General features: G+C 64.7%; 2 protein-coding genes across 3 annotated transcripts; one reads left to right on the forward strand and one right to left on the reverse strand.

Annotated features, from left to right (window-relative positions):
- The first annotated feature begins 122 nt into the window (after positions 1-122).
- On the forward strand, positions 123-8699 carry DFFB (DNA fragmentation factor subunit beta). The gene is made up of 7 exons (XM_045858798.1): positions 123-353; positions 1847-1973; positions 4039-4227; positions 5057-5136; positions 5285-5455; positions 6201-6301; positions 7308-8699. The coding sequence occupies exons 1-7, from the start codon at positions 231-233 to the stop codon at positions 7540-7542; spliced, it is 1026 nt and encodes a 341-aa protein (XP_045714754.1). The 5' UTR covers positions 123-230; the 3' UTR covers positions 7543-8699.
- Positions 8700-11093: 2394 nt separating this feature from the next.
- On the reverse strand, positions 11094-16486 carry CUNH1orf174 (chromosome unknown C1orf174 homolog). Of its 2 annotated transcripts, none has more exons than XM_045858802.1 (4): positions 16357-16486; positions 13269-13370; positions 12053-12532; positions 11094-11663 (listed from the first exon to the last, which is right to left on the reverse strand). In XM_045858802.1, the coding sequence occupies exons 1-4, from the start codon at positions 16369-16371 to the stop codon at positions 11553-11555; spliced, it is 708 nt and encodes a 235-aa protein (XP_045714758.1). In that variant the 5' UTR covers positions 16372-16486; the 3' UTR covers positions 11094-11552. The 2 variants fall into 2 exon arrangements, with proteins under 2 accessions (XP_045714758.1, XP_045714757.1); XM_045858801.1 differs by having other exon boundaries at positions 13260-13370.
- Between the last annotated feature and the right edge of the window lie 954 nt (positions 16487-17440).

Raw genomic sequence — 17440 nt, forward strand, 5'->3', positions numbered from 1 at the left:
CTCCGCTTCCCCGGGACTTCTGGGTAACGGAGTTTCCAGGGAACCGCGCACGCGCACAAGGCAGGCTGCGCCTCTCCTTTCCCCGGCCTTCTGGGTAGTGTAGTTCCGGGGCGGTGCGCGGCCGCCTTCCCTTCCGCAGAGTGTACCTGGGGCTGACCCCGCGGCCCGCGTGAGAACGCTCCTAGCAGCGGGCCCAGTAGGTGCTTCCCGCGGGGCCGGAGGCCCTGAGGATGATGTCTGTCTTCCGGAAGCCCAAGACGTTCAAGTTGCGAGCCCTGCACAGCCAGCAGAAGTTTGGGGTAGCGGGGAAGAGCTGCCAGGAGGTGCTGCGGAAGGGGTGTCTCCACTTCCAGGTGCGGCGGGGGCTGGGAATCGGGGGCCCGGTGCCTCCCCTTGCAGGTCCCGGGAAGGGACCAGGGCAGCGGCGGGAGCTTGTCGGGAGACTCTGGGTGGGATGCAGCAGTCTGACCCGCCATCTGTCACCAGCAGCACTGGCGGGGCCTCGTGTCCCCAAGTCCTGACAGGTGCCCCGTGAGGCGGGAAACCTGAGCAGCGGCCCGCCCCGGCCCCACTGGGGTCCTTCCATGGGCTGTCGTGGGGTCCACGACAACACCCGTGAATCGAGTGCGAGCATTCCACTTCAGGAACAGGGTGCGGGAGGCAGAGACTCAGAGGGCGCGCGGGGCCCTGCAGAGCGGGTGGAATGTGGGTCCTCGGACTCGGGGCGCCTGGGGCTGGCGGAGGTGGAAGCCTCTGCGGGGTGCTCAGGGGAACTTGGGGAGAGGAAAGGGCTGCGTTCCAGGGTGTGTGTGTGTGTGTGTGTGTGTGTGTGTGTGTGTGTAGATGGCCGGGAGTGGAGGGGGCGGCGCTCCCGGGAATCACCATTCGTCGCCCTTAGGCCCCGGAGACCCCTCGAGTCAGGAACTTCTTCCTCTGGTTCCTGAGCAGGGCGCAGGGCGCAGATCACAGGGGCTTGAGGTGGAAGGGACTTGAGGACACCTCCCATCTTCTGACGGTGAGGGTCACCACCCCGCTGGCTTGAGATTTGGGGATCCTGTTTCCCGTGTGCACACTGGCTAATTCACTGGGAGTCGGTGCACAGCCACTTGGCGACCCTGGGACTCAGTTTCCCCGTGTGTAGAAGAAGGGGCTGGGCTCGGAGGCCTCTCCACGCCGGGCAGCCCGAGTGTTGTAGCTCCTCCACCCGTTATTCTGACTCTTACGGAGTTAATTTCCGTGGCTGGGCCTAGACGCTCTGGGGTGTGCACATGGGTGAGCAGGGCCAGACCCCGAGTCGCCACAGAAATTCATAAACCTGACCGGTGGGCAGCAACGGCCAGCCGAAGCTCCGCAAGTGAACACTGCCGTGTGCCGGTCACCTTCCGCCAGATGTTGTCCCAGAATAACCAGTCCCCCGGAAACAAGGAGCACAGCGAGCCGGCGGGTCCTGACGCCTGCCAGGCACCGCGCCCTCATCCGTGCGGCCGCGCTGACCAGCCCAGTGGCAACCATCACCTGTCATTTTGGGAAACAGGCTCGGATTCTGAGTGCCCTGGAGGAGCGGCTGGGAAGGGTCCGTGTCCTGCATCCCACGAAGCAGTGACGCTGCGTGTGCCTGTGTGTGACTTCCTGTTCTAGAACGACCGACCGAGGGTGCCCTGGTTCAGACGCACGTGCGTGTCTCGGGCGTGCTCCCCACTGTGTGCACCCCACGGGCGTGCAGACGGCACGCCGAGCATGATTCTTTAAAACGTGCTTCTCTGTGCGGCCCTCACGCTGCTTCTCTGTGGCGGGCCCACCCGGGGCCCAGGAAGTGAGCACCCCACCCCCTCCCCCTTCTCCCCAGCTGCCCGCGCCCGGCTCCCGCCTCTGCCTCTACGAAGATGGCACGGAGGTGACAGAAGGTTACTTCTGGAGCATCCCCGACAACTCGGAGCTCGTGCTGCTCACCAAGGGCCAGACCTGGGAGGGCTGTAAGTGGCGGGGCCCTGCGGGTGCTGGGGTGCAGGGTCTGGTAGACATTCCTCCAGGCAGGATACTCCCACGGTGAACACGCCCAGGAAAAGAGGCTCGTGATAGCATTAGCGTTCAGGGACGTGCAGGTCACACCCACGGTCAGGCTGCACCCCCCGCCCCAGGAGGAGGAGTGCCGGCGAGGACGTGGGGAAAGCGGCACCCTCGTCCACTGCTGGTGGGCGGAGTCCCGTGGTTCCTGGGCTGCGGGCAGGATCGCCAGGGCCCCCGGCAGTGTGCTCCCAGGTGTGCACCCAAGGGACGGGAAATCACAGGTGTGCACAGAGGTTGGACACGGGTGTGCGCTGCAGCCTCGTTCACGTGGCCTGAAGGTGGAGAGGAGCCCGGGCTCTCGGCGGACAAACAGCCTGTTCCAACAATGGAATGCTGTTCCGCCAGGAAGAGGAGGGAGGCCGGACTCACACTAGGACACGGACGTCCCTCGAAAATTTCACGTGGAGTGACAAGGCATTCACGAAGGGCCACGTGGAATGAATACAATTCCACCCACGTGGGGTGTGCGGAGGAGGGACGTTTGCAGAGACAGAAAAGCGATCAGCGGTGGTTTAGGGCTGGGGCTGCGGGGGAGGGCGGGTGACAGCTAAAGGGGCGGGACTTCCTCTCCCGGTGCGGAAACAGAACGTGCGGATTGGGAGCACACAGCTCTGCGAAGGGCTGGAGCCCAGGGAGTTGCGTGCTGTACGTGCTGTGCGTGCTGTACGTGCAGTACGTGCAGGAACTCGTAAGGAAAGGAGATTCAGTCTCAGCTCAGCTGTTAGAGAGGAGACGCAAAGGCCCCACCACGCCGTTTTGGGGTGGCCCCCCGGGCGGCACCCCGCTCTGTACCGGGGTCTGCAGCTCCTCTGCTGCGCCTGTGCGGGCTGTCATTTCGGCCACGCGCACTGGTGCGGCGGGGTGGCTCGCGGCGTCTTACTCCGCGTTTCCCCAAGGGCTCCCGGTGTCGACCCTCTTTAATTGTGGCCGCCTGCCATCCGAGCACAGGCCCCGCCGCCCGGCACCGCGCGGGCTGAGAGCACGTGGCGGCAGACACTCGCACAGCCCAGGCGGCGAGCCCACTGCCCGCCGCGGCCGTGTGGCCGCCACGTCCTCTGCGTGCTTGTCACTGACCGTGTCCTCTTTGGTGGGACGTCTCTGTGTCCTCTGTCCATCTCCTAATTGTTTTTTTATGTTTTAATGTTGAGTTTTGAGAGTTTTGTTGTTCTAAGACACTCTGGATGTGCGTCTTCCGCCAGGCAGCGTGTTTTTCACTCCCTTGGAAGAGGAAGGGTCCTTCCTGGCGCCACAATCTTTGTTCTGACGAAGGCCAATTCACCCTCTTTTTTTTTTTTTTTATTCTACTTTTGGTGTTAAGGCTGAGATGTTCCCCCCGCTGTAGGTGCCAAAGGCTTTCGCCTTCTGGTTTTTCCGCATGGGCTGCTAGGACCACGTGACTCCCTCCCTTCTCCTGCTAAGGGTAGACTGCACAGGTTGCTTTGTGGCTCCGAGCAGCCCCGCGTCCCGCGGCGGCCCCGCTGGGCTGAGGCTCTGTGCTGGGGGCATGCGGGGTTCTGTTTGTGGGATGCTGCCAGGGCTGAGCAGACTCTGGCTCCGCCTGACCCTGAGCGCCTGCTGGGTGGCGGCTCGCTGCTGCTAGCACTGCGGGCACATGTGGCAAGACCCTGGGAGGCGGCAGGCGGTGACTCAGCGATCTGGGGAGTGAGGCCCCCTGGGAGTCCAAAGACGAGAGGGTTTCCTTTGGCAAAGAGAGGGCGGCAGGAGGGTGGCTTTCATTTTCCAGGGTGCTCCTGGCCCCTTCCCCCTTGGTCCTAGCCCCACCCCAGCCATGGGCAGCTGGCTCCTGGCCCTGAGGACAGGAACCTGGGACGCACTGAGGTCGGCAGTCTCCCAGCTGAGCGGGGTGGCCGTGGGGAGCCCTTTCTCACGCAGGCTGTCGGCACTGTGTCTCCCCACGGCGGTGGCCCGAGGACCAATGGCTCTTCTGTGTGTCCCCCCTTCTGGTGGCAGATGTGAGTGACATCGGTCGCTTCCTCAGCGTGTTCCACAGGCCGCACGTGGGGGTCATCCAGGCCGCCCGGCAGCTGCTGTCGGACGAACAGGCCCCGCTGCGGCAGAAGCTGCTGGCCGACCTCCTGCACACCATCAGCGAGAACGCCGCGGCCGAGACGCGGGCCGAGGACCCGCCCTGGTTCGAAGGTGCCCCTGTGGTCAGGGCCTGGCCGGCGCTGGGGGCGGGAAGATACCTGGGGGAGGCCGGACTCTGTTTCAGCTCCCAAAGCAAGGGGCCCCCAGATGGGGGGCTCGCCTGTGGCCTGCTCGTGGGGGGCGGATTCCAGGCAACCCAGGACCGTGGGGAAGGACACCGACACACAGTTCTCCATCCCGATCATTGTCACGGGCACGGCTCAGGGGCCTCAGGTGCATTCACGCTGTCCTGCAGGTGTCACCGCCATCCTCTCCGGAACTTTCCCTCTTCTCGCACTGCACCTGTGTCCCTACTGAACTGTGACCCCCGCACCTCCCCCAGCCCCCGGCACCACCCTTTACTCTCTGTCCCTGTGGCTCTGACTCCCCGAGGGACCTCCTAGAAGTGGATTCGTTCCTTGTCTTTTTGTGACTGGCTGACTTCATGGAGCTTAGTGTCTCCCAGGCTGTCCGTGCAGCCGCAGAAGTCAAGTTCCCTCCCTTTTCCAAGCAGAGCTGTCCTCCATGGTGTGGCTGGGCCACGCCTGCTTTTCCGTTCGCCCGCCGGTGGACACCTGGGTGGCTTCCGCCTGCAGCCCGGCCCATTCAGTCAGTTGGAGGCCGCCTGGGAGAATGTATCCACCTTGAAAAGGCGGCGCTGGCGGGAGCCCCTGGGAGGAGCCTGAGACTCCCCTGGTGGACCAAAGACCCCACCTGAGGCAGCGAGCAGGGGCTGTGTGCACGGCCCCGCAGAACGCTTCTCAGACACAGTTCCCACCCGCCCTCGCCCCGCCGTGAGGACGGCCGGGGAGTGCAGGGTCCGCCTCGGCTCCCCCTGCAGGTCTGGAGTCCCGGTTCAGGAGCAAGTGCAGCTACCTGAGGTTCAGCTGCGAGAGCAGGATCCGGAGCTACCTGAGGGAGGTAGGCCCCCCCTCACCCCCCACCCCCAAGGCGGTGTGCCGGGTGGGTCGGCTGCGGGGCTGCTTCGGTGGCACTGCAGACGGGGCTTCCCGACCGTCGTGCGGGGCGCCACGCTCCGGCCCTCAGCCAGGTCCTTGGCTTCCTCCAGGTGAGCGCGCACACGCCTGCGGTGGGCGCGGGGGCTCGGGAGGAGTTCGAGCAGGTGGTGGACGCCATGGGCCAGAAGCTCCGGGCCGAGAAGTACAACGGCTGCTACTTCGACAGGGGCGCCGAGGCCGGCAGCCGGCTCTGCACGCCCGAAGGCTGGTTCTCCTGCCAGGTGGGCTGCGTGCCCTGGGCCCTGGGGCCCCGGCGCCTGCGGAGCTGCCTGCCAGGGCAGGGTGGGGTGCAGTGGGGTGCGGTGGGGTGCGGGTCAGCTCCTGTCCCCTGGTAGTCTGCCTGGGTCCGAGAACCTGCGTTCCTGACATGTTCCCAGGTGCACCCCCGCTGCTCGGGGACCTCACCGCTGCTGGGGGTGGGGAGGACACAGGTGCCTGAGCAGAGGCTGTGCCTTGGTGTCGGGGGAGGGTGGCATTCCTTCGGGTGGGCTGCCGAGAGAAGGGGTGCTCCGGAGCCTCTGGAGAGCACGCGTGGTGCTCCCCCGGGTGAGCCCTGTGGGTGACAGAGAGCTCGGGGATTTCAGGCTTGTGGCCGCTGCGGCATCGGGGGCGTGGTTAGGCCTGACTCCTGGCGGGCGGCCCTGGCTGCAGGCAGCGATCCGAGCTGCACGGGTGGAGGCCGCGGGCTTCCCCAGGACGTGAGTGAACCACGGGAGCGCCACGTCGCCCAGGTGCCACCTTGGGCCTCGGAGCTGTGACTTTCAGGAGGTGGGTGGAGGGTCCTTCCTGCCACCTTCCGGCCGTCACCTCAGAGACCTGTCAGGTGCAGTCCAGCCTCTGGTGCCGATGTCGCCCGGGGCTTTGGCCGGCATAGCCCTGCCGAGCTGGGCGCGTGGCGGAGGTGACCCGGGACTGGCAGGGAAGAGGCCTGCTGTGCGGCAGTCACCTTGTCCTCTCTCGGCGCAGGGTCCTTTCGACGCGGCCAGCTGTGCGTCCAGACACTCCATCAACCCCTACGGTAACAGGGAGAGCCGGGTCCTCTTCAGCACCTGGAACCTGGACCACGTGTGAGTGCCCAGCGCCGGCCGGCAGGGCCTTCAGGCCCGAACGGTGCCTGCGGGGGTGGGGGTGGGGGTGGGCTGCCCTGCCCGGAAGCCCGGGCCTCCCACGCGGACCTCGCGGGGTCTGGGCCCCCAGGGTGGCCAGTGGCGGTGTGGAAGGGGCCGCCGGGCGCACACGGCGCTCCTGCTGCTCCTGTGTGGCTGCGTGTCGTCTCCCGTGGGGCCTCGTCCCTGCGACCTCACGTGTGTCCCTCTCGCCTGCTCCCCTCTGTGCGTGGGGTCAGGGGTCAGCGTGCCTGCTCTCAGGGCAGCCGCCCCGGCGCCGTCCGGACGGGGCGTCCTGCCTCCCCCGGACGAGCCGAAGTCTCGCTTTCATACGTCTGCTGGTGCGTTCTAACGCGGGCAGACGCGGACCGCCTGCCCCTTCACGGAGACGCGGTCCTCGTCCTCGGGGCGGGGGAGGCTCCCATCCTCGGCCGCTGACGTCTCCAGGTGCCCGACAGCGGTGGCTGACTTCTCGGATCAGACGCTTTAGAAGTGCCCCCCTCCCCCGGGTCCCCAGGGACCCCCGTGCTGTCGTTGGGAGTGAGGGTGGTCTGTGGGCTGCTTGGGTGCCTGCGTCCTGCACTTGTCCTCGGCAGGAGCTGGGCTTTCTGGCCCCGAGCCGCATGCCTGGCTTGTGCGCCGAAGCGTCCCCGCAGGGCGGCTCTGCGTCTCCTTCCGCCGGACGCCGGGCTTTCACGGCCCCTGAAACGGCGGCGCTCGGCCGAGTCTGCGCGGGGACAGTGCCCGAGCGCGCCCCGCGACAGCACCCTGCGTCCTCTGCTGTCCTCGCCCCCCAGCTCCCGGGTGGCTGCCCAGCGTGGTTTCTTTAGAAATCTCGTTTTCCTCGTTTTTCCTACGAGTGGCCAGTTGCCGTTTTACGTTTCCGCTCCCGCCGCGTCGGAGCTGCGTTTTAGCCGCACCTGCGGGTCGCCGCGCCGGCGCTGACCGTCTCCGCCCCCCTCCGCAGCATAGAGAAGAAGCGCACCGTCATCCCCGCGCTGGCGGCGGCGATCGAGGGCCAGGACGGCAGGCAGCTGGACTGGGAGTACTTCTACGGCCTGCTCTTCACCTCCGCCAACCTGAAGCTGGTGCACGTGGCCTGCCACAAGAAGACCACCCACGGGCTCAGCTGTGACCCGCGCAGGGTCTACAGGCCGCGCGCGGAGCCCAGGAAGAAGCGGGCCGCCCGCAAGGGCCCCTGACCCGGCCACGCGCCCGCCCTCCACATCACCCCGGGCCCGGCGACGGGTTGGGGGGCGGGGAGGGTTTTAACAGGTGCTATTTTTTTTTTTTTTTTTTGGCCACAGCAATAGCTTCTGAGAAGTTTCTACAAAACCCTCCTACCAATTTCAGATTCCAGGGCGTGCCTGATTCTGGTCTCTGCACCCCGAGGGCCCGCAGCCGAGGGCGAGTTTGGTGCCCTGACGGGACTCCAGGGGCGCTGGTGTCTGGTCGGCGGGGACCAGGGATCCGTTCTCTTCGCCCTGCCTGCTCTGAACGCTTGTGTGGCACGGCCCCCGTGGCTGCACTGAGGGCCGGCGCTCTCCCGGCAGCCACGCGGAGTCTCCCTGCCCGGCCGGGTGGGGAGCTCCACCCCAGACCCTTCCCCCTTCCGGGGAGAGGCGGTCCCCCTCCGTGGAGAACACGCAGGCGTCCACTCTGTGCTGTTTGTGACGGCAGAAAGGGGGCCCTCGGACGCCTGTGGGCGGGGTCGGCCGCCGTGGCATCACATCCAGCCCCCCCGAAATCAAAGGCACAAAGGTCGGGCAGCGCTGACCTCACGAGTCACCTAACGCGTGCGCGGGGTGCGGAGCTGCGCGGCGGTTCTCCGTGTCTGTGAACGGAAATGGGGGGCTGCCCGTCCAACGCACAGGCCGGTGGCGCGCTCCGCAGGGCGCGACCTGCCGCTCACGAAAGGCCTCAGCGTGTCATACACGTGTTGGCATGTGCTGTCACACACGTGTTGGTGTCTGCAGACAGCATGTCCTTGAACAGCAGCCATCCCGGGGACAGGGTGGCCACGCTGGCTGTCAAAGGACTAAGTCTGTAAACCGAGCGTTTCGTCACACGCTCGGCCCTCCGTGCCCGCGGGTTTTGCGCCGCGGGTTGGCGTCCTCGGTGCGGGGTCGGGGAGCTCCGTGCGCCCGTTCCTCGCCGTTTGTATCAGGAGTGGGTCTGGGCGTCGGGGATGGTCCTGGCAGGAGCCCTCTGCAGGGACCAACGGACAGCTACACTTGAAATTTTTGAAATGAGCATTTATTTTGTAACTTTTACAAATTTATTTTTTACATTTTGTAACATCTGAACTTTCACATTTACTGTAGAGTCAGGATGCCAATAAAGATTTTCGGTAAACAAATGTGTTGGAGTAGTTTGCACTCATGGAAAATGGTGGACATGGGATGAAATAAGGGGTCAGAGTGGACTTTTTTAAAAGCTGACCCTTCAGTGGACGGAGCACCGGCCTGCGAACAGAAAGGTGGCCGGTTCGATCCCCAGTCAGGGCACATGCGTGGGTTGCAGGCCCAGTCCCCAGTAGGGGGGCCATGAGAGGCACCCACAGATTGACGTTTCTCTCACATATCGATGTTTCTCTCTCCTCCCTCCCTTCCCCCTTTCTAAAAGTAAAATCTTAAAAGAAAACGCTGACTCAAATTCTTCCATTGTCTTCGTAGACACATGGGACCACCTGGGACCGAGCCACTGGTGTGGAACTCAAGGAAGTCAGCCCACGCATGGATGGGGACACCCCCCCACCCCCCAGGCCCTGTCCACCAGGGCCGGCGCTCCGTGGCTGGGCTGGGTGCTGGCAGGGCCATGCTGGCCTGAGGGCAGCCCCCAGCCCGTCTCAGTCTCACACTTTCTGGGCAGCGGGTGTTCGCAGGGGAGTCAACGTGGACGGGCCTTCTCTGCCACGGCGTCGGAGCAACCCTGCCGCCCACCTCGCAGCTGGACACACAGAGCGCAGCTGGCCCTGCTGGGCTCCGAGCACGCCTGCACACCACTGTGCAAAGACCAACCGTAGCGTCTCTGTCCACTGGCAAGAACGCATCACGTCACGTGGTGCTCCTTGATGCTGGGGGTGGAGGTGCAGTCTGCAGGCGGTGGAGCAGCGGGGGCACTGTGCCTGGTGACAAGGGACACTGTGGAGCACAGCTGGGCCCTCGCCACAGGGCCCTCGCCACCCGGCTGGCCCCTGCAGAGACACCTGTCACCGGTTTATTGCCAAAGGTTAGACTCAGCCCCGAGGAAGAGACGCACAGGGCCAGGTGGGCGGGAGGGGCGCGGAGCCCGGCCCATCCACACTCACTGTGCTCTCCCAGACCCGGGAGGAGTGGTCCTGTCCCATGGGGTCTCCCTCGGCTGTGTCACCGAGTCACCGTGCTGGCCACTGACTCGGTCTCCAGCCCCTTCCCCTCCCTGGAGGTCCCAGGGTGGGTCTGAGTGTTCCCGCCCCCAGGGCCGGTTCTCCCAGCCCCCCACCCTTGGGGTCCAGTCACCTCGTCAACAGGACAACGCTCAGCTCTCAGGACACTCCAGGGGTTTGCAGAGCTGTGAGCAGGAAACCGGTGGAGATCCTATAAACCACCAGGGGGTGCCCGCCCCCACCTCAGAGTGGAGGGGGACCAAGGAGGAGGACACCCCTCATCCAGGCCTGGCCGCAGCCTGCTGGTGGGGTGCAGAGGCCGACCCTGCCTTCCCAGGATGAGGCAGGGCGGGGTTTGCTCTTTCCACTGAGCTCCCGCCTTATGTATTTATGTGTTTAAATCTCTTTTTTGTGGATTTCAGAGGAAGGGGGAGAGAGAGAAACTTCAAGTTGTTCCGTTAGGCAGGATGGATGGCGAACCGAGACAGGCAGCAGGAGACGGAGACGGCGCAGGGAGAGCTCCGAGGCAGCGCTGCTGCTGCTGCTGCTCCCCGGAGTCGCGCGTCCTGGTTGCCAGGAAACGCCTTGCAACACTGACGCAGGGTGGATGGCGAACTGAGACAGGCAGCAGGAGGGAGACGTGCCGCACCCAGTGACTCTGCAGCGCCCGGCCTGGCCGGATCCCAGCGGCGGGGGCTCCGACATCACAAAATCCCCATGGTAACGGGAGGGGGGTCAGCCCTCGAAGGTCCCCGTCTCGGCCCGCCGCGCACGCTCTGGGAAGGAAAGCCTCAGAAACCGGGCTTTCATCCTGAGGCCCGAAAGGCTGGAAAGGCCCACGGAGCGCAGAGGAAGGAGCCCATTAACACCTCTGGGTGTTCACAGGTCCCCCCCCTCCTGCAGCCCCCAGAGCCGGCACCACCGTTACCCGTCCATCAGTACGTAGCTGCTCCACCCCCACCCTGCCGCCCGTATCGGCGCTCGGAACAGAGGACGCTGGGCTTGAGGCTCTCGGCCTGTTTCCCACCCGGGCTCTGGCTGCCCTTATCCTGCTCTGTCCTGACCCTGTGCCTCCCACCCCCACCCGGACTGGGCCCACTCTCGTCTGCGAGAACGGATCACAGATGTCCCTCGCGTGCGCACTCACAGACACACTGCTCTGTGAGTCTTCACGGCACGGGCAAGAAGAGCGAGTCTCCGGGCGTCCATCCCGGAGTGGCCCCCCCGACCCCTGCACGCCCCGGTTGGTTCCCGTGCGCGCCCGCCCTCTCCAGGGACCGAACCCGCAGCCTCGGCGTGGTCTCTGACCAGCTGAGCCTCCGGGCCGGGGCGCTCCCAAACATTCTAGAAAGGAACACAGTTTCAGGGACATAAGGCTCCTTAAAATATTTTCAAAATATACTTTATTTTCCCCATATGCTTCTTGCAAAACTTCCAAGATAAACGTCAGCTTCATATACACAAAGAAAGGCGCGTTCTTTAAGAACTGTCACTGAGTCGATCACGAGAACGATCGAATTCCCACCAAGGAAACCGGGCTCGAGTGTCGTCAAAACTAAAGAGCTTAAGCGAAGAGCAGATTCTCTACGGGGTTGTCCCGGCCAGCCAGCCCCGGCCGCCCCGCACCCTCCCCCGCCCCGCACCCTCCCCCGGGACCGGGACCCTGCGGAGGGAGGAGGGAAGACGGGCCGGTGCAGACCAGTTTCCGCTGCCGGGGGAGCCGCCCCCGGAAGCGTGACTCGGGACACTCCCTCTCGGGGACACGTTTGACACGTCCGTAATCTGCTCCACGGCCGATGTTAACTGCGCCGCACAGGCGCGAGGTCGGCGCGCATGCTCCGTTCCCTACATCTCCGCGTCCTCGTCCTCGTCCTCGTCCTCCTTGGCTCTGAAATGCATTTTCCTGAACTCGCGTCTGCTCACCGAAGGGCAAGATGAAGTCGCCGGTGGCAGGTCCTGGGGGCAGAGAAGGAGCGCCGCCAGTCACAGACTGCTTCTCCCCGCGCTGCGTCCGCGCCGGCCCAGGCCCCGCCCAGGCCCCGCCCCGCCTGCGTGAGGTGGGGGCTGGGTCTGAGTCACAGCTCAGCCCGCGGGGGGACGGGGGAAAGGAATGAGCCCAGCAGGCGTCGGCGATGCTCACAAACACAGACGGGACCTCGGGCCCCCGCAGGGAGGTCCGGAGACACCCACCCCCACGGAGGCCCAGAGCGGGAGCGGGACGGGCGGGCGCGTCCCAGTGAGCCGCAGTGTCCTCGGCGCCTCCCGGTTACAGCGAGGACTGGGCCTCGGATCCCGGCCGGGGCGGTGTGCGCACGCGCAGGCGCTGGGCGCGCATGCGCACGTACCTGCATCAGCTCCACGTTGCCGAAGAACCTGCTCACCGGCATCGGCTGGTTGCTGTCGTCGTCCAGGAAGACGCTGCCGTCCAGGTGCAGCGGCGGCGTCCGGGCCGGCTCGGTCCCCTGCGCGGCGGACCCGCCCCCCGCAGGGGGGCTGCTGTTCAGCCCGGGGCCTGGAAGGGCGGCGGGCAGGCTGTCTTCTGTCCCCGCTGGGCCAGTATCACGCACGACCCGGCCGTGCCCGAAGGGCAGGCCCGTGGTCTCCCGGGCGGTGCAGACGCCGGCTTCCTCCCCCGGGGCCTCGGGGCCGCTGTCGGCCAGCTCCAGGGGCTCGTCCTTGCGAGGGGCCTCCGGGGACGCGCGGGGCAGGGTGGTGACCTCGCTCTTGGGGACCAGTTTCTGTAGTTCTGATTTCACAAGATGCCCTCGGTCACACTTGAACTTCTTGGAAGTCCGCCTGTCCGCGGCTTTGTGTGACGCAGAAGTCTGTCGGGGAAGAACAGCGTCAGGGAGGAGACGACCCGTCCGGGGCTGCAGAGCGTGGTTCCTCCCGCTGGGAGCCGTGGACACGCTGACGCCCGGCCTCCGCGGTGGCGGGGTCAGGGCCGGGTCGCTGCCTGCCGCCCAGGGTTCCGCTGGGGAAGAGCCCAGACCGCCCCCCCCCCCCCCCACAGCGGCCGCTGTCTCTAGGCTGTGGACTTCCGGAGCTAAGTCAGCAGCAGGCAGGGACAGACCACGAACGGGCCACGGAAGCACCCAGGGTCCCTTCTTTCTCCAGAGCGGGAGCTGCGTGCGGGCAGGGACGGGGTGGTGGCTGCCGACGACCACCGGCTTTTCCAGGCCACGATCCAGGGCAGAGACTCGTGGCTGCTGGAGTCACACCATGTCCCAGCCTCGCCGAGGCTGCCCAACCTGACGCAACTCCGGGACGAGGACTGCTCGGCAGCCACAGACACGCGGGGCCCGCTGTGGCCTGCCCCAAGTCTCCCCCCGCCCTCGGGATGGACGGGACGGCCCCATGTCCCCGTCACTCACAGGGTGGCACCGAGGGAGACACAGCCTGAGACGCTCGCCCCCGAGCAGGCAGGCCCTCCAGAGGCAGAGCCCGATCCGCAGGCACAGACGCCCCCCACCCCCCACCTCCGGGGCCACGACAGCAGCTGCAGGGTGAACCCCGTGCCCACAGCCTGGCGTCTTCGCGCGCGAGGCTCACCTGACATACCGTCCTGGTGGGCGGGGCGATCCCCGCTTCCTGGGCGGAGGCCAACCTGGCCGCGCAGCTCCGGGCTCTCAGGCGCGCCGAGGACCGCACTCCCCCTGCGAGCTGGAGCAGAGGCACGGCCGTCAGACGCTGCCCCCCCAGAACGTGGGTGGGTGCGGAGGCGGGGCTCCCTACCTAGGGGATACGCAGAGACGGCCCCTCCCGCCCCCCTCTATCATCAGGGCAGGACAACTGCAGCCTAAGTGTGTGAGTTCAAACACAACTCGGGGTTTAAGAGGCCAGATCGACGCCTCCCGCTGTCCTGGAATGCGCATTCCCAGGGGCCCCGTTTACAAGGTGATGATGGTTCCGTATGGCCTCCCTCTGGAGGGTCTCACACCAGTCGCCGTTCCAGATAAAACGTAACAGGAACAAACAAGCCACCCTCCCCCGCCCTGTGGTCCCCTCCCTGAAGTTACAGTTAGAGTCCGCCCTGATTCCCTCAGTTTAAAGTGACCGGTGTCCGTCTGATAAACCTTCACGGTGAGAACCGGGACCACCTCCACTCTGAACGCAGTGAACGCAGAGGACAGTCTTCCAACAGCGAGGGAGGAGTTCATTAAAACGACAACACTTAAATGACTTTATCTGGGAGTAACGTTAGGGTTTTGGTGCAGGGAGCTCCGGCAGAGGCGTCGGCGCTCGGCTCTCCCGGTGTTGGAGAGCCGGGCTATCCAAAACGGCCCGTTTCAACCGCGGGTTGTGAAGCCTGCGGGGAAACCCCGGAGCGGATCCACATGCGGGAAAAGAGCACAGCCCTGCCCGTGCGGGTGACCGGGCCGTGGACCGATCAGAAAGTGTTTAAAGTGGCCGTTTTAAACACGTGAAAAAGAGATAACAGAAAATGATGAAAAAAGTAAGATCTGATGGTAATGTTGCGTCTAATAGCAAATATCAACGAAAATACAGTTGTTATGAAAACCACACGTAAGTTCCAGGCTGGAAAAACCGGGCCAGAGTGAAACACTCAGCAGAGGGGCCCCACGGCAGGTGCGGCCTGAAGACGGACGGACAGCCGTGCACGCCACAGACAGAAGAAGGACCGAAGCAAACGGAGCGTTTCAGAGGAACGCCGGCCACCACTAAGTGAACCAACACACGTGCAGTGGGGGTCCCGGGAAGGAAGGACAGTGGGAGCACAAAGACAGTCAGAGAGACCACGGGAGGGACCCCCAAGCTGACGGAGGAACCCCACCTGCACACCCAGGACGCCGGGAGACCTGAACTCCAGGCGGACCGAAGGTCACGACCCCCATGGACACGTCACTGTGACAGCGCTGAGTCCAAGACGAGGAGAAAACAAAGCGGAAGGAGGAAGACGACCCCTGACTCACAAGGGAAGCTGGTGAACAGGCCGCTGGCCTGGCAGCAGACACGGTGGAGGCGAGGCCGCAGGGTGCATTCTAATATACGCCAAGTTCTCAACGAACAAACAAACAAGCAAACAAAACAACCCAACAAAACCCCAAAACAAAACCGCCGACCAAGAGTCCTGCGACCTAGCAGGGCTACCCTTCAAAAACGAAGGCAAAACAGACCCTTCTGGATACACAGGAGCCGGGAGAACGTGGGTGGGCCCGCTGAACCGAGGGGCAGAAACAGAGGCAGAAATACGAAAGACAGTTCCCCGGGCTGAAACCATGTGACCTCAGGTGGCAATTCAAACCCGAAGATAAAAACAAGCCAGCACCAGGAAGTGCAACTGTGTCCTTCCAGAAGACAGTTTAAACGGAGAGTGGCTGATCTGAGAAGCAGTGACGTGCGATAACACAGACACAATACGACGCACAGGAGAACGTGCCCCAACTGCAGCACCGAGGCGGTGCGCCAGGAGGCGCTGTGGGGCTAAGATCAGGCTGCAGGTGGTAACGCGGCCACAACAGTGTATTTATTTCTGGGTTTGTGGCAAGTGTCATACTTGTGACAACACCCCAGCGAGCAGGCGACAAAACTAGAGCAACAGAGGAGCGACACTTCTGTTTCTCTGGAGTTACGCGGGTGCGAATCTGAAGCTGATTCTGCAGCTTTGACGGACACCTTCATTCGCTAAACCTACAGCGACCACCGGGAGAGGAATTTTTTAACCCGGTGGAAAGCATCACCCAGTGGAACTGGTACATCAGCACACATTCACTGCAGCCCATTTACACGCGGGCCGCAACAAAACGGAGTACGGCGAACACAGCAGGAAAACAGCACGCGTGCCTCCAACTACGCCCAGAGACCTGAACGCGGGTGGGCCGGCGGAACCGAGAGGCGGAGACGTTGACGGGAAGAGGCCGCCGCACGCAAGGCCCAGCTACGTGCGGTCTACGGGGGCGCTTCACGGTCCCAGCCAGGCACGGCCGCGGGAGGCGGGACCCGCTCCGTGGGAGCGCCCCGGCTGAGGCCAGCCCACCGAGCGCCGGTGCAGCCCCGCCCCCAGACGGGCCCCCAGCCAGGCCCCCAGCCAGGCCCAGGCCCGCAGGGTAGACGGGGTCCCCGCCCCTTGCCTCCCGTCACACTGCGCGCCGGCTACCCAGTGACAGAAGCTGGTGCTCCTCCAACCGCGCCCCCCTCTGGGGTGGATCCCCCCTCACCCCACTGTGCAAGGCGCCCCCACGGGTGACTTCGGCCCAGCTGAGGTCGCCGAGGCTTGAGTGGTGGCAACAGAAAAACATGACCCCCTGGCTTGGCAGCGCCAGGAGAAAAAGCCGGGGGTCCAGACCAGCCCTGGAGTGGGAGCCCCATTCGGGGATGTGGCCTGAGAGCCCCGTTACAGGAGGCATGGTCGGGGAGCCCCTCCAGGGGGCGTGGTCGGGGAAGTCCCCCCTCCAGGGGGCGTGGCCTGGGAGCCCCTTCCCGGAGGCGTGGCCGGGGAGCCCCCTTCCCGTGGGCGTGGTCGGGGAGGCCCCTCCAGGGGGCGTGGCCCGAGAGCTTATGGGGACTCCGCCCAAGCAGAGGTCGCCCCTTGGCCCGAGGCGTCCGTCTTCAGCTCCCCAGGCAACCGGCGGCCGGAGCCCCCGCCTCCCCAGACCCTGCTCCCGCCAAACCTCGGCGGCCCCCTCACCTTCCGGCTCCTCATGGGTGGGAGAAGCGCAGGGCCGCCCCAGCAACGCCGCCAAGCCCCTCGCTCCGGCCCAACGCTTCACTGCGCTGCGGCAACCCTCCGGCCCTCGGCCCGCGCTGTGGCGTCTGACGTCACCACAGGCTCGACCAATCACAGCCCGGAGTCTTCGGGCAGGTGACCCAACAAAGTGGGCGCTGTACGTAGCGGGCCGGTGGCGGCCATGTTTGTGAGGGGCACTTCCATTGCTGCCTCTGCGGCCGCCACGTTTGAGGGGGGCGGCAGCCATCTTTGGGACTGGCAGCTCCCTTGAAGTCCCTTGGGCACGTGTCGAAGGAGGGCGGGCATTGACCGTGGTGGGCTCCCTGACCCCCTACTTTGTGAGCCCAGTGAGCCGTGCTGGAACCCCCCTGGCGGGGCGGCCCGCCGAAGCCGCCTTCCCTTGCAGTTGGGAGGCGAGCCCTGCGAGGTCTTGCATCTCTTGCTGGCGGACCTTGGCCAGAGGGTCTCATCACCCTGAGCCCCGCGTGCGGCGAGGTTCTGCGGGCCCGGCAGGGTGTTGGTGGGACTCGGCCCAGGACCCCCGCGTGGTTGCACCAACGAACCCAACCTTTTCTCTGACCTTGGGGGAGAAGCACTGCATCCGGTCACTTCCTGTAACTGGCCAACTCCCCTAGCTTTCTTCCTGGTGCTAACCTAAAAATAAAAGACCTTTGAAAGTGAAAGACAACCAGCATCTATTTGAGATCCAAGAAGGGCTATTTGGAAGCACTGATTCAAAGAGCGTTCATGTTGGCAACAAGGGCAGGTGGTGTTTGTGCCGAAGGGAAGGGGGACAATGCCACCCAGGGAAGGCAGGCGCGCCTGCAGGTGCAGATAAGCTGACACAGTGACGCCAGTTCTAAACAATGCTTTAAATTCTCAGCCCCCTAGCCGCCTGCCTGGTAGTCATCATACCTGCTTTCTCGTTATCTTTGCAAACAGTTCTTTGGAGCATGAGCTTGGGCCCCGTCCAAAGGTTATTTTGCCTTGCTTTAACATTCCCAGCGGTTTGAGGCATTGAGACGTGCAAGGGAGATTCTCCGTA

Source organism: Phyllostomus hastatus, unplaced genomic scaffold (genome assembly GCF_019186645.2).
Source record: "Phyllostomus hastatus isolate PE091 unplaced genomic scaffold, TTU_PhHast_1.1 phas_scaffold_182, whole genome shotgun sequence".
NCBI classification, from domain to species: domain Eukaryota; kingdom Metazoa; phylum Chordata; class Mammalia; order Chiroptera; family Phyllostomidae; genus Phyllostomus; species Phyllostomus hastatus.

Coding starts and splice junctions, on each gene's coding strand:
- DFFB (XM_045858798.1), top strand. CDS start 231: ATGATGTCTGTCTTCCGGAAGCCCAAGACGTTCAAGTTGCGAGCCCTG. Junction 354..1,846: donor AGGGGTGTCTCCACTTCCAG/GTGCGGCGGGGG, acceptor CCTTCTCCCCAG/CTGCCCGCGCCCGGCTCCCG. Junction 5,137..5,284: donor TCCGGAGCTACCTGAGGGAG/GTAGGCCCCCCC, acceptor GGCTTCCTCCAG/GTGAGCGCGCACACGCCTGC.
- CUNH1orf174 (XM_045858801.1), bottom strand. Junction 12,533..13,259: donor CCACCAGGACGGTATGTCAG/GTGAGCCTCGCG, acceptor CTTCCCCGACAG/ACTTCTGCGTCACACAAAGC. Junction 11,664..12,052: donor GCAACGTGGAGCTGATGCAG/GTACGTGCGCAT, acceptor CTCTGCCCCCAG/GACCTGCCACCGGCGACTTC.